The sequence below is a fragment of the Phalacrocorax aristotelis genome, chromosome 3 (genome assembly GCF_949628215.1).
Source record: "Phalacrocorax aristotelis chromosome 3, bGulAri2.1, whole genome shotgun sequence".
Taxonomy (NCBI): Eukaryota; Metazoa; Chordata; class Aves; order Suliformes; family Phalacrocoracidae; genus Phalacrocorax; species Phalacrocorax aristotelis.
Genome location: NC_134278.1, coordinates 79,141,853 through 79,155,323, shown reverse-complemented (window position 1 = coordinate 79,155,323; position 13,471 = coordinate 79,141,853). Strand labels below are relative to the sequence as shown.

General features: G+C 41.7%; 2 protein-coding genes and 1 long non-coding RNA gene across 3 annotated transcripts; 2 read left to right on the top strand and 1 right to left on the bottom strand.

Annotated features, from left to right (window-relative positions):
- Positions 1–233: 233 nt before the first annotated feature.
- On the bottom strand, positions 234–2,478 carry RPS27A (ribosomal protein S27a). Its single transcript, XM_075088133.1, has 5 exons — positions 2,115–2,478; positions 1,739–1,793; positions 1,514–1,599; positions 719–850; positions 234–424 (listed from the first exon to the last, which is right to left on the bottom strand). The coding sequence occupies exons 1-5, from the start codon at positions 2,160–2,162 to the stop codon at positions 275–277; spliced, it is 471 nt and encodes a 156-aa protein (XP_074944234.1). The 5' UTR covers positions 2,163–2,478; the 3' UTR covers positions 234–274.
- Positions 2,479–2,665: 187 nt separating this feature from the next.
- On the top strand, positions 2,666–6,512 carry LOC142055785 (uncharacterized). The gene is made up of 3 exons (XR_012660049.1): positions 2,666–3,301; positions 4,254–4,472; positions 5,448–6,512. It is a non-coding gene; the product is annotated as an uncharacterized LOC142055785 (long non-coding RNA).
- Positions 6,511–12,153, top strand: CLHC1 (clathrin heavy chain linker domain containing 1). The gene is given in 5 exon segments (XM_075089736.1): positions 6,511–6,540; positions 7,069–7,182; positions 9,269–9,539; positions 9,599–9,689; positions 11,405–12,153. Coding segments are annotated over 5 exon segments (837 nt in total). The 3' UTR covers positions 11,736–12,153.
- Positions 12,154–13,471: the final 1,318 nt, after the last annotated feature.

Sequence of the window (13,471 nt, the reverse complement as noted above, 5' to 3'; positions counted from 1 at the left end):
CACTTCTAAGGTTAGCTGGAGTGTTGGGTTTTTTTTCCCCCTGCCATTGCTACCCATTATCTCCTTTGAAGGAGACTTAACTAACCAAAGCCACTCTTCAGAAGAAGTTGCTGCTTCGGTTCTAGATTCAAAGTATTTCATCCTAGTTGGTAGTCAGCACCCAAAGTTTCACAGATTTTTCTCCCTTATCAGCAGGGAGGAAATACAGTGCCACAAGAAGCAGAAATAAATCCTTAAACCGTACAGAATTTCAGATTTTTATTGTCTAGTACATTTACTTGTCTTCTGGCTTATTGAAGCAGTATGTCAGACAGCACTTGCCACAATAGTGCCTGTCAAAGTGACTAGCCATGAAGACTCCAGCTCCACACTCCTCAGAGGGGCACTCCCGACGCAGACGACTGATCTTGCCGTTCTCATCCACCTGGGAAGGGCAAAGAGACAAGATCTCATATATATATGCTCACCACCTTTTAGCATCAATGGTAATTCTGAGAATTTTTCCCTGGCAAAGTAGTTTTTGTGATAGATGCTACATAGAACTTCTTGAAGTTCAGAAGTGCCCTATTGCAACAGTTTCTCTTCTATTTAACTGGTGGGATATTTGCAAACGGAAGGACTTCAAATACGCCAGGCTATGTGCAGACTAGTTACAGGCTTCATGTCCTTCCTGGTGAGAGCTAAGTTTTCATCAAGTTTCTCCTTTAGTTCTACATACCTTGTAGTACTTAAGCACTGCCAGCTTAACCTTCTTTCTCTTATGCTTGTTCTTCTTGGGAGTAGTGTAAGACTTCTTCTTTCTTTTCTTGGCACCACCACGAAGTCTCAGCACAAGGTGAAGAGTTGATTCCTATTTGTAAAGCATGTGAAACAGACTCAAAATGCTTTCTCAAGACAAGAGTAGTGTTCAAGCAGGCTTTTTCTTTTATCTACAGAAAGATTTCAACTGCCAGGCTGTTAGGAAAGCTCTGAAAGGATTGTTCACTAGTAAGTCTGTAAATGAACATGTTCCAGACAACAGTGGGGTGCTGCATCCCAAACCCCAGAGGGTTCAATTACTGTAAAATCTGTTGTGAGTATATTCCTCAGTTCTAACTGCACTTGCAGAATACTTTCATGATGTAACTAAGCCAAATTGTCAGAACTCCTTGCTCCTCCTTTCTAGTCGTGCTCACTGGCCTCACTGTAAGGTTAATCTGGCAGCAGAATTGAGCTGGACTTTTCACAAGCCCCCTAAATAAGCTCTCCACAGGGGGACAGGGCTGACAGAAGGGAAGCACTGGAAGCAGAAGCTGTTAGAAATATTTTTCTTCTAACCTAAAACTATAGACTGGGCTGCAGTAACTGTCCATTCTAGTCCCAGCATCAGTGCTTCCCCAGTCAGAAGAGCTACCTGCCCCTAAATCAACTGATTTCATTGAAGCCATCTGAAGCATTTCTTAGGCTCAACAGCAAAGGTCAATCTGCTCTGCCAGTGCCAGCTACAACACTCTGATCGGACTTTCCTACTCACTTTTTGAATATTGTAGTCGGACAGTGTGCGTCCATCTTCTAGCTGCTTACCAGCAAAAATAAGTCGCTGCTGATCAGGAGGAATGCCTAATGGTGACATAGATCAAAATTAAATGAGAAATGGGAACTTTGAAATTTTAAAATAATAGGCAGCTGCAAACAATCACATCTGCATACGGCACGCATCAGTCCGACAGGGAAGAGAATAAGTGCATCGTGAACTTACCTTCCTTATCCTGGATCTTAGCTTTTACATTTTCTATCGTATCAGAAGGCTCAACCTATTATGAGAGAAAATACCTGAGTCAAAACGCTCTTGGCCTCTTATTTTAGCCAGAAAAGTAGCAGAAACAGGAGCCCCAGACACAGCGGCCATGCTGCGAGGGCCCTATGGGCCCCACGCCCGGCAGCCGGCTTCGGGCGGTGGCAGGGCCCCACCGTGCACTCGGGCCTTTCGGTGCTCCGGAGGGCGCCGGCCGGCCGCTTCGGGTAGATGGGGCAGTCCGGAGAGGCCGGGGGCGGGGGGCCGGGATGGGGCCAGGCCTCGCCAGTCTGCGCCACGCCGCAGGGCGAACCCTCCCCGGACATCGCTCCCGCCTCACCTCGAGGGTGATGGTTTTCCCCGTGAGGGTCTTCACGAAGATCTGCATGGCGAGGCCGGCACCCGCAGGGCGGGGGGGGGGGAGGGAAAGGCGGGAACGCAGCCGCTGAGCGACCTGCTCGCCTAATGGCGGCTCGCCGAGAGAGCGCGGCGCCGGCCCGCACGGGGTTTCACCCACGCCGGAGGAGGGGCGGGCGGGGCGGTGGGACTACGGCTCCCGTCGCTCCCCGCCACCGCCCACCGCGCTGGGGCCTGCCGGGAGCTGTAGTTCCGGCCCAGGGGCGCGGCGGCGGCAGGGAGGGTGAACTGCGACTCCCGCCGTGCACCGCGGTGCGGCTCCGCGCAGCTGAGGGCACCGCCCGCCCTGAGGGGAGGAGCCGGCGGGCCCCTCAGCCCGCCCTGAGGGCGTTCCTTAGCCCGCCTCACGGCTCAGGCGCCAGGCGGCGCTCAGCCAGGCTGGGCTTGGCGGGGAAGTCGTATCCGCTTCTGGCGGGGGCGGGGGCGGGGGCGGGGGCGGGGGCGGGGGCGGGGGCGGGGGCGGTTTGGGCACCGCCGCTTTGCTGGATGGCTGCGCGTCTGCGCTGCAGCACGAAATCCCAGAAATCGGTGCCCTTCGCCTCGGTCCATCCCTGTGGAAGCAGTTTAAAAACATTCTACAGCAGCCTTGCTACCTGCGGGTTCCCCAAGATCAGTGCTGGATTTATCTGGGTTTGTAGGGAAAATATTTTTAAAATTAGAGAAACCGTAGATAAGTTAGGAAGAGTGGAGCACTAGGTACATATAGTGACAACAGAGAGTCACAGTAATTTGGAAATTGTTAGGTGGTTTTATGCTTATGATTTTAATATGGGAAGGGTTAAAGCGGAATGAAGACTTGCTTGAATGCATGAGTATCAGCTGATGCTATTTTAACAATTTCAACTCTTCCAGGTTTTCACCTGAGGCAGTTGTTGAACAAAGGAGGAAAGAGGCTTAGACTTCGTGTGAGAAAGGTGCTAGGTTGCTATGCCAAGCCATTGCATGGGAGCAGAGAAACATTCTGTCTTCCCTCACACCCTTTTTGAAAAGGACCAGAGACCTCTGGAGAGTGTACGAGCGTGTACATTGACAGAAACTGAGCAAGCGTGATGCGCTGAGCAAGGACCGTATGAGGAGCGTTATGTTATAGACAGTAATGTGTTTGACAAGGTAAATGTTCTTTAGGTAAATGAGGTAAATAATTTCAGGTAAAATAACAAGTAAGAAGTGGTTTGCTGCTTCTTTGTCTTCTGGAGAAAAAGGGGTGTAAGCAGACTAATGGTGACCTATTGGTGTAGTTACAGAAACGAAGGATTGGTATATTCCCAGCTGGTTTTTGTGCAGTCGAATAGAAGCCACTATGATGAATTCATACTACCAGAAGTTATAGTTGGGTTCACACTTGATAACCACTTTTCTTAATTTTCTGGCAGTTTTGGAATGTTAAGGCATTAAAAATCTGTCCTAAACCAGGAGAAAATCTATGTAACTAAAAAGACCCATGACATATATCCTGTATGTCCTATAACAGTGTTAATGGCTCTTCAGTTCAGCTGAAAGGTTGTTGCTGAAGTTCCTGAAGGACTCCTGCCTGCCTGATTGTGTCTGCTTTTTTCAGACACTGACTGAGACGGGAGGTGCCAAGAATGATAAAGATTCTTAGTTTTTGAGGTGGATAGGAGTAATGGTTACTGGGTTTGTTTTTAAATCTTTAGCTGGAGTGCTACTTTAAGACATTAAAATGTACAGTCCCTGCTCCTTTGATTTTCCACACCTGTGAGTACTAAGGACATTTAGTGCCCACCTAGAGAAAATATCTTCTATTACATGGAAATGGATGCTGCAGCTGTCCAGATAAGTGCTGATTGCCTTAGTTTTTAATAACATTTGTGATTATGGAATCTGAGGTCAGTTTAGAGGCTGTCTTTCACAATGTGAAGTTCTTCTGTATTTTCCTCATCTTGAACAATGTTACTTGCTTTCAGGGCTGTTTTTTTATTTTGTTAGAGCAGTGCTATGGAGCTTGCTCTGAGGAGTATTATTTAATCTATTAATTTTATTTTAAACCTGTCACGCTTATTAGAAAGTTCCAGAAAGTTGTTTTTCTGTTCGTTCTCTCCAGGTAAATATCGTGCCCAAAAATACTTTCACAGATAATAGAGTATGTTACAGCATAGAAGAATATCCTGACTTTAATCAAACAGGAATATGAGGCATTTATTGCCAGAATCAGGAATGGCTGAAGGAATGCATCTTTTCTTCACGGGAGATTAAAAGCTCTGGAATCTGAGTCCATGAAGCTATTATACTACAAGAAAAGAGCAATGTTACTTGAAGACAAGTAAGTTAACTCTAATAACGTTTAGACCAAAATATATTGGTTTAATTAGGACATAATTTAGTTGTAGCTGGCTTCTCTCATTTATATTTTTTAAATATTTCAATTCTCATTTTATTTTTATATGAAAGCTGCCAGTGATTGTGTAAAGCCTTGCTAACGTGCTGTTAGATTTCTGCTCTTCACATCCTGGTGCTGATCCTTGTGCAGTCAAACCTGAGGTGTAATTAGCAAAGGCTTTGCTTGCAGAAAACCTGGAAGTCAGGCCTGGAAGTTAAACACACACAGATTCTCTCCACCTGTAAAACCTATAAAGCCTCAAAGTGAGCCTACTGCATCGCTAAGATGCACCGCCTGCAGTTAAGAAATACGGGAAAGTGAGTGAGTTGTGAACTTTTTCTCATTTATTGTCTTATATTGATGAAATATTGTAAAGTAGCTGCACGTACCTAGTAGGATTCTGAAGAGAGCCACTTATCTTGCCATACGCAGTCTGAAGTAGAATAACATGGCAAACTGGGGGGATGGGTGTTACTGAGGGCAGCAGAACAGTATGACAGCAAACTGAGTTCAACAATTTTTTCTAAAGGTTCTGAAATTGAAGAGACCAGCGGTTCTGTTTGTTGTGAAAACTGACAAGCTAATCTTAAATATATTTCTGCAAGTACAGATGAAAATGTACAACTGGAGGGTTTTTCAAAAGCATTCAGATGCCTGGAGGAAATTGGACATCAGATGCTTTTGAAAACCCCAGTAATCCAGCTGTCTACTTCTGGGTGCCTGGATCTCATTGCTAATATAATCCTTTGAGATTAAAAATAGGAATTAGTTCATCAACTCATCTCATACGGCCTGCTGTGTAATTGTTACACAGATATAACTCTCTCCTGTTCCTGGCCATCGATTAATAAGATTAGTCCTTCCCAAATCAGTGTTTTACAAGACATATGTTAAAATATAGTTCATTTCTTTTTCCAGTTGCCCAGAGATAAAACTCCCCCCCAGGTTCCTCAAAGTTTTCAGTATGGATGCTGTCAGAAGCACTAGGTCGTGAGGCAGAAGAGATGTAACTGGATGCGTGGAAACAAAATTGCTGCTTCATACTGGAAAATGGTGTGATGAAGATACATTAAGTTTAAATACGTATATTTTAAAGCTGTGTATTCTGTGTGTTAGGGCTTCTTGACTAGATTGCTATACCATCAGCCACCCATTTTACATATGTATATGTGTATTTATTTAAAGTTTGTATAACATACCATGTTCTGTATTTTTTTTTCTTCCTCTTTCCTAGTTTCAGTGAATTACTTTCCAATGGTCAGTATGATGCTGTGGCAAATTGCACAGTAAAGTCTCCTTGGGGAATTCTCTATAATGAAGAAGCTCTGAAGTGTCTTAAATGTAGGAACTTGATAACTGGGGCCATTCTTACAGGGTCTTTGTTGATGTCAGTTCTTAGGAATTTGGGATTTATCAAACGAGAATCGTTTGTGTGGGTTTAAACCTTATGTTTAATATTCCAAACGGAAAATCAGAAAGGCTGTAAGGCTTCCCTCCCTTTGTTGTATGTTAAGGATGTGCCCTAAGGGGCAGAGAGGGAGAACTCACAGCCACCGCTTTTCTTCTGGTTGGTGAGGAGTTGGGTTCAGTAGTTATCTGAAGGTCCAGTATAAATCTGTTCCTAACACAGTGCTGAAACCTTTTGATTTCTACTGACAAATTATGTGCAGTAGCCAAGATCAAAGGCTTACCCACTAGTTTGAAAGTCCAGTCCTTACTGTTATGTGTGTCAATTACTCTTTTGAGTCTTTTGAGTCATAAAGCAATATTCTAGTTAGATTCATTAAAATTAGTTTCTGTAATCTAAGGTATATAAAAACTACTGATTATTTTCAGTATTCCAGATAAATGCAAAATAGTCTTCATAATTTCATCGTCCGCTCAGTGTTTTTGTTTGCAACTGGAAACACAAAATTCAATGATACTGATGATGTCAGAGAATGAAGCAGTGGAGTATTTTGTCCTTCCTTTGGAAGGAGCCATGGGGACATTGCTAAGCTGTACAAGATCAGTTGGTTGTTATTTTTTTCCCTTTGCGCAATTTACTGGCTTTTGTTCAAGTTTGAAAGGCAATAACTGAGAGAAAAACTGTGATAAGCTAGTATACAGGATCTGAATTACAAAGTTACAAAATTTGTAGTCTTACCAGCAGATGTCATGTTTTCTGTATTCTCACTTGAAGAACTATGTTTTAAAGACCCCACGACTCTGTAAACCTCCCTGAGATTTACCCGTTGCCTCTCAATGGTAAAATACTGCCATGAACCCTCTGCCTTCAGTTTTGTGCAACCTTCATTTGCAGTAATTAACAAAGCATCTGATAAGACTCAATCTCATAAAAGATTTAGTAAGAATTTTGTCAGAGGCATTTGGTGGGTATCAGCAAACAAAGTCTAAAACTTAAGAAGTCTTAAATAGTGAGAGATACTTTTCTGGGTGCTCAAGCCAATGACTTCTGTTTTCATCTCCTTAGCTATTAGCTGCCTGAAAGGAAGAAAACTCCTTTGCTGAAACATTTTGACACTCTGATAAACTAAAGTACTGTAGCTGGATACGCTCCAATTCAGCCATAACTCTGGGAGCAGTCAAATGTGCATCGTCTGAAAAGCAATGACATCTAGTAGCGCATTGGGTTAAACAGCAAAGGTACATGGTTCTTCTGCACTGAGATTCACAGCAGGATATGCCATTCTTTGTCACGAGGCTTTGCCTTTTCTTCAGGGTAAATCCTTTCAAACAAAACACAACTAAAAATACATTAATGGATGTATTTTTGTATTGTTATTTTGTTAAATCCTAAATTCAATATAAGCAAATAACCAAACAAGTAATATCAACAGCTCCTTCTGAAGGACACATTTTGTTTTGGTGGCTGTCAGCCTTTGTTACAGCATTGTAGACTCCAGCTTTGTTTGAAACACTTTTCTCTTACACTGTAGTTAAAAAATTATGCAGATATAAGATTTTCAAAGCCTTCTGTGGATTAAAAAAACTGTAATTACTAGGATATTAATTTCTTTCATTTTATTGCTCATATCAGTACCAGATCCACAGTTTCAAACACTAAAAACATTTTTAAACTGTAAACCCTCTACCTGCACTTGACCTCTGTGTTTCTACGTATGGGGATAGGATAACATCATATTTGAATTCCTAGAAATGTGTCTCTTTCTGCATTTTTGATTTGGAAAATACTTTAAACTATCTGAGAAATCTAATCTAATCCAGCGTAGATTTGTTTGAAATGGTGAAAATCCTACTAGAACAGTCTGGTATTCAATTAACTGTAATGGGTGCCTCTCTGCTGAAAGACTCCTGTGAAGAGCAACAACATTCTTTAATGCTAGGCCATATTTTAGTTTTAAATTGAGATTCTAAACCCTCTCGTGTCAGGATCAAAATACCACCACTTTGTTTCAGTCCTAACCCATAACCTATCCTCCTAATGCAAAAAAACCACTTACAGCCTGCTCTTTTGACATGCTGAAGTCATCATTGTTCTTACAGTAATAAGACCTGGCTAGTTACATCATCACACTGAACAGCCGTTTCTCAAGCCATGCTTTATGACCACCTCGGGAATCATAAAATATTACTAAATGCAGTGTTAGTAGGTAACAGCTTAGTTCCTTTAGCGTGGAAGAGTGAAAAGCAGCTGTAAGTTCTAGTTTCACGTATTACAGCTATTTATAGTAGTGAGGGATCTGCAAATTGCTTTTGTTTGCTGGAGAAGCCAGTTGAAAAATATGCTGTAACTGGAACATAACAATGCCTTGTTTGTATAGGTAAATAGGAGCTTTACCTCCTATTTGAAAACTATAAAGTTCTGTACTGATTTTAAAAGCCTTTTACAATAGTAAAAATAAATAGATCCTAAACCACTTAGATTGCAGGCAAAACTGGTAACACCACCTGTAGCAGACAGGTTGCATAACACTTGACAGCATAAATCCCTGTAATTGCTGCACTATTTTGCTGTGCTACGTTAGGTAATAATTGCCACACTCTTGCGCGCTGTAAACCTGGCAAAATTTTACCTATTGCCCATTCCTGTGTCGTCAGGTAGAATTTCTTAGGGAAGTGTTAAAGCCAGCTGAGCTACTTCTGAATGTCATACTACAAAATAGCTTGCTTTTGTTAATATGACAAAATTTCCTCTGCTTGTTCTTTGAATCTTCGTTGTGCTTTGGAGGAAGCATGAAGTTGGATAGCAAGCTATATGGCTCAGCCATTTTCTGTTCTTCTAATAGTCCCTGGAAATCTGACTAGGCTTCTAAAACTCACCTTTTTTTGACGTGTTCCTCTGAGTTTATTGTGAGTTATTGTGAGACTGACAACCCAAATTGTAAATACCGGCAGTACTGAGTAGAGCTGCTTTCACCAGTGGACCGCATGGCAACGGCCACTCTGCTCCATCATAACTTGGAACAGCGCAACCATTTCCTTATTCCTGAAACCAGCCTTGAACCTCCCACATCCAGGAACACTGTAAGGTTGCAGTTGTTCCTCCCAACTGCAGGGACTGGAGTTGCAGTAATCCCTGAAAGAATTCTCCTGTTGCTTTCAGTGCTCTTAAGGGCCCTCTCTGCTGCGATTGGGAGATTAAAGAAAAGAAGTAAGAGGTTACTTTCTCAATATAGGGTATTAAGGCTGCAAGAGGAGAAAAAGAGATGAAAGGGGTATAGTTTAATACTTACACCAGCAGAAATATGCCCATCTACACAATCCACTTGTTGTAGCTTCTTTTGAAATATTCCAAAGTTACGGGACACATTAGTAACACTGTTCTGTTACATTACCTTGTTTTCTTCAGGTTATCCTTTCCTGAGGCAGTAGGAGATACTATTTATGATTGTGGGAAAGTGGAACCAAGCAAGGAGTCAAAATACCTGGCTTTGGCTCAGGTTGCGTTTGGTCAGTTTGGCGCGCACAAAAAAGTTGCTCTGTGCATATGTAAAGGGGGTGAATTTCTGGAGCAATGGATTCAGCAACTGGAGCATTTTTCTTTAGGTAAATAATAACGCTCTTGTATTGTCTTTAAACATTGTTCTACAATATATTTATTTCAGGTTTAACGGCGATGTTTTGCACCACATTTGTACAGAAAGCATTTGAAGTGAATACAAATATCCAAACTTTTGTCATTGTGTTTGCCAAGATGTGAAGGGCTCTGTTAAAACACCGCTAGGTATTTTATCATAACATCAATCTGTGTGTGCTCTGATGAAGTAAGGAATTACTTTTTGTACACCCACTAGAAAATCTCCACACCCTCTTGGCAAGGTCCCCAGTAGGAGGCTGTGGGGGTTCTCAGAGCCTACAGTTTTAAAACCAAGGTTGTTCCTCTCTAGCGGATCGTGAGTTCATTAATCGAATGCTGAAAGGAAAGAAGGGTGCCCTGTGTTCTTTCTTAGGTTCATTTCTACTTAGCTGCCTTCTGGTGGTGTCCTTTTTTCCTTCTGTATGTATTCTTGCTTCGACTGTTGTTGCTCAGTGAAGTTATAGGTTTTCATTGTTATTTCCTGGCCATATTTCAGATAAGGGAAGATTTTCAGGTTATCATCTCATCTAGAGCTTGTTGAGGAATTACAGGAAAAAGAAATATTCTTTTTTTTTTTTTTTTTTTTTTCAAGTAAAAGAAGGTTAGATTTTAATGTCACTACTAGCTTTTCCACAGTGTTCAGGGAAATCAGTCAAGGTCATTGTGGGTTTTTATGGTGAGGAAAGGGAGATGTAACCATATGCAAATATGTAATAATCTTGGTATTTGTTTATTTTTTTCAGATGATTACTTCTTTCTGTTAGAAAACTGTCCTAACGCTGCATTAATTTACTGTCTCAATCAACAGTGGATTAGAAAACCACCCTTTTCATCTGTGGGAGCTACAATCCTGTCTTTTGTCTGAGCTGGTCACAGAAAGGACAGTTTTGAGCTATTGGAGGAAATGAGCAAGAACAGTCAGTAGAGCAAAATTGTAATAAACTTTCAAACTTGAAATTGTAATTTAACTCCCATTTCAGCCTATAAATTACTTTGGATTCATTGCTGCTAGTTTATAACGTGATCTGAATAGAAGCTTTTCTTTCACAGTGAGGTGAACTGTGCATTCTTGCATCTGCCGGAGCTCCCACAGGGCTGAGGGTCACCGTATCAGCTTTGAGGGCCCATCCTGCTTGCACTCACACACAGGTTCAGTCTGTGCTGTTGCACAGAGCACCCGTCGGGGCAGCCCTGATACTGGAATAACTGCAGACACTTTGCTCACCTCTAGCAGAGCCTCTTATAGGCTGGCTCTTGGGCATCCTGCAACTTCAGCACTTACTGCTTAGGACACACACAAAAAAAAATACACAAAGTCCTACTTCTTTGTAAGGTTTGTAAGTTTTCAGATGGACTTTTTTTTTTTACACTGCCGGACACGGCTGCAGAAGCTCTTCAGGCAGCATGAACTCAAGCCAAGGGCAGGCAGCTGCAACAAACCGCCTGGGCAGCAAGTGCCAGGTCCTGGAACTACTCTGCAAACAAACTCATACTTATCTGCCTGGACTTAGTCAGGAAAAGTGCTTAAGTTTAAAGATAATATTTCTGGAGATTAGGTTTTTTCTGCAGCCGGGGGTGGGTATTTGCATCTATTGTGCTTATTGTGTCTTGCTCCAATAAACTGCCCTTAACTTCAGTACCTGCGGCTCCACCGTTGTTCTATTGCTCTTACAGGTTTCAGAAGGCATTTTGAGAGCAATCAGGGGTTTGGCCTTTTAAGCTTTTCCATTTAAAACAAACACTGTTTTTCTTAAGGGTCTTTAATTTGATCAGCTTTTTTTCTTTTTAACTCACTCTTAGGATTTATAATGCATCTATAAAACCGTTTGTGCAGTATGCTTAATATGAATTGTACAAAGCTTATTAGGGCAAATGCAGGATCTGTAAATGTGGTTGGGTTTGTTTGTTTTTTTTTCTTTTTAGATGCGTTAAAACAGGTTCTGAATGATGCTGCCTGTACTTTTAAAGACTGGAATAAGATAGCAGTTGCTTGTTCAGAAAATAAGCATGAAAAATTATCTCAGAAAATTGTGTCGATTCTCACCTCGCAGGATGGAGTGTTTGAAAATTCGCTACTTGAAGATAAAGATGGAAGGATAATGGAACGTGTTTTCTGGGAGTTGTTCTGCGCAACAACAGAGGGAGCTCTTACAGCAGTCAAGTAAAGAAGTCTCCTAGCTCTTTGTATGAACCATAGTAAACACTAAGCATGTGGAAACAATGCATGCAATTATTTACCATCAAATTTCAGGGTTTTGTCCCTTTTAATGTCTCAGAATGAGTGCATGTTTGTATTTCGTTTAACTGGCAATGTATTCTCAGTGTAGAAGGAAGTGGGTGTGTTGTACTCTGGAATGGTGTGGTAGGGTGATGGTATGCACGTGCTTTCCATCCTGTTCTCCGCTTCAGTACATCGTGTCTGTCCTTCATTGCTGGAGGGAGATACTGCCAGGCGTTTAGAATCAGCGTGGGTAAGGGAAGCTCCTCCGAGTGTATCACCGTTCTGAGGGAGCTGAACAAAGGGCATTGTGCATTGCAGACGTACCCCCATGCCTTGGTCTTTTGGTTTTTTTTCTGATAGGCCAGAAGGCTTGCATCACCAGAGTCGTAGTACAAGCCAAAATATATCAAATGTCTACTTTGAACAAATTCAGGCTTCAGTTACATGCACCCACCTGCTCCCTGGATTGCTGTGGGCATTGTGGGATTTGAGGACCACATTACACCATAAGAGCCAGTACTGGAGCTTAGCTTAGACTGATTATTAAGAGATGGGTAGTTCAGTCTTAGGGAGAGGAAGGTGTCCAACTGCAGTCCTGCGCCAGCAGATTCACTGCGTGCATGTTGGCAGAACCTCTTTTTAGCTCTCAGCCCACAACCAGTATAAGCAGGAAGCATGGCAAATGTCATTTGCTGTTGTCATTGTGCTGCATGTTCCCAAGTAACAGACGCCTCTATAATTAAGCTAGATATAACTACTGCTGTCTTGTTTCAGTTTTAATATATTTTGGCACTTTTTAAAAGCTGCTGGGCCATATTTATTATATGGATAAATCTGCAGATTTAGGATTCACATGAGAACTTTCTTTAAAAGAGAAGAATTACAAGTTACAGATAATTGCAAGTACTGTGTGGATGAGGAAGAGAGAAAGGTAAGCAAGTTCAGTTTTCAACATGTAGAATAATGTGTCCTGTAAAGATATCCCTTAAGTTAAATATCTAAACATAGAGAAATTTTCTGAAATAAATCAGTGTTAATTTTTTTTTTTTTAGCATTGCCTGCCACTTAGAAGTGCCTTTCCAAATGCTTGCAAGTTATTACTGCTCTGAAGAGCTTGCAATTTACGCAAGTTTTATTAGGGTTACACTCTTCATAATGAGTATGGGAACCTCTACCTCAAGAGTGGTTCAAATCTATCAAAGACTGGACAGTTTAGTAGTGCTTGAAGAAAATGGTAAGTTCTGCTACCCTGTGAAGTAGGTCCTTGCCAGGATGCTTTTGTAGTTGTCTTAGCTGATCATGTCTTTTCCTAGGTCAGATTTTTAAAATCTGAGGTAGCATTTTCTGTACTCCATCTGCTATGCAGGGAGGAATTTGTAGCCTTTCAAAAAGTCAAAGGCAGGAGAGGGGGTAGAAAGAGGTGATACTGCCAAAAGATTGTGAAAACAGAGATTTAAAATGTTTGTTAAAGCCTCAGTTTAAAGATCATTATCTGGAATAAATGACTTAAGTGATGTCTACTTTACATATAATTGCAGCTGAATTTTGACCAATGTTCAGCTACATTTTCCCAGAATTGGTGAGGGTGAACTACAAATCAAGAACGTAGTTTTCCCTTTTAGTGCTTTTTTGCTATTCATGTTATTGAAATTAATGTAATCCTACCATTATGACTATATA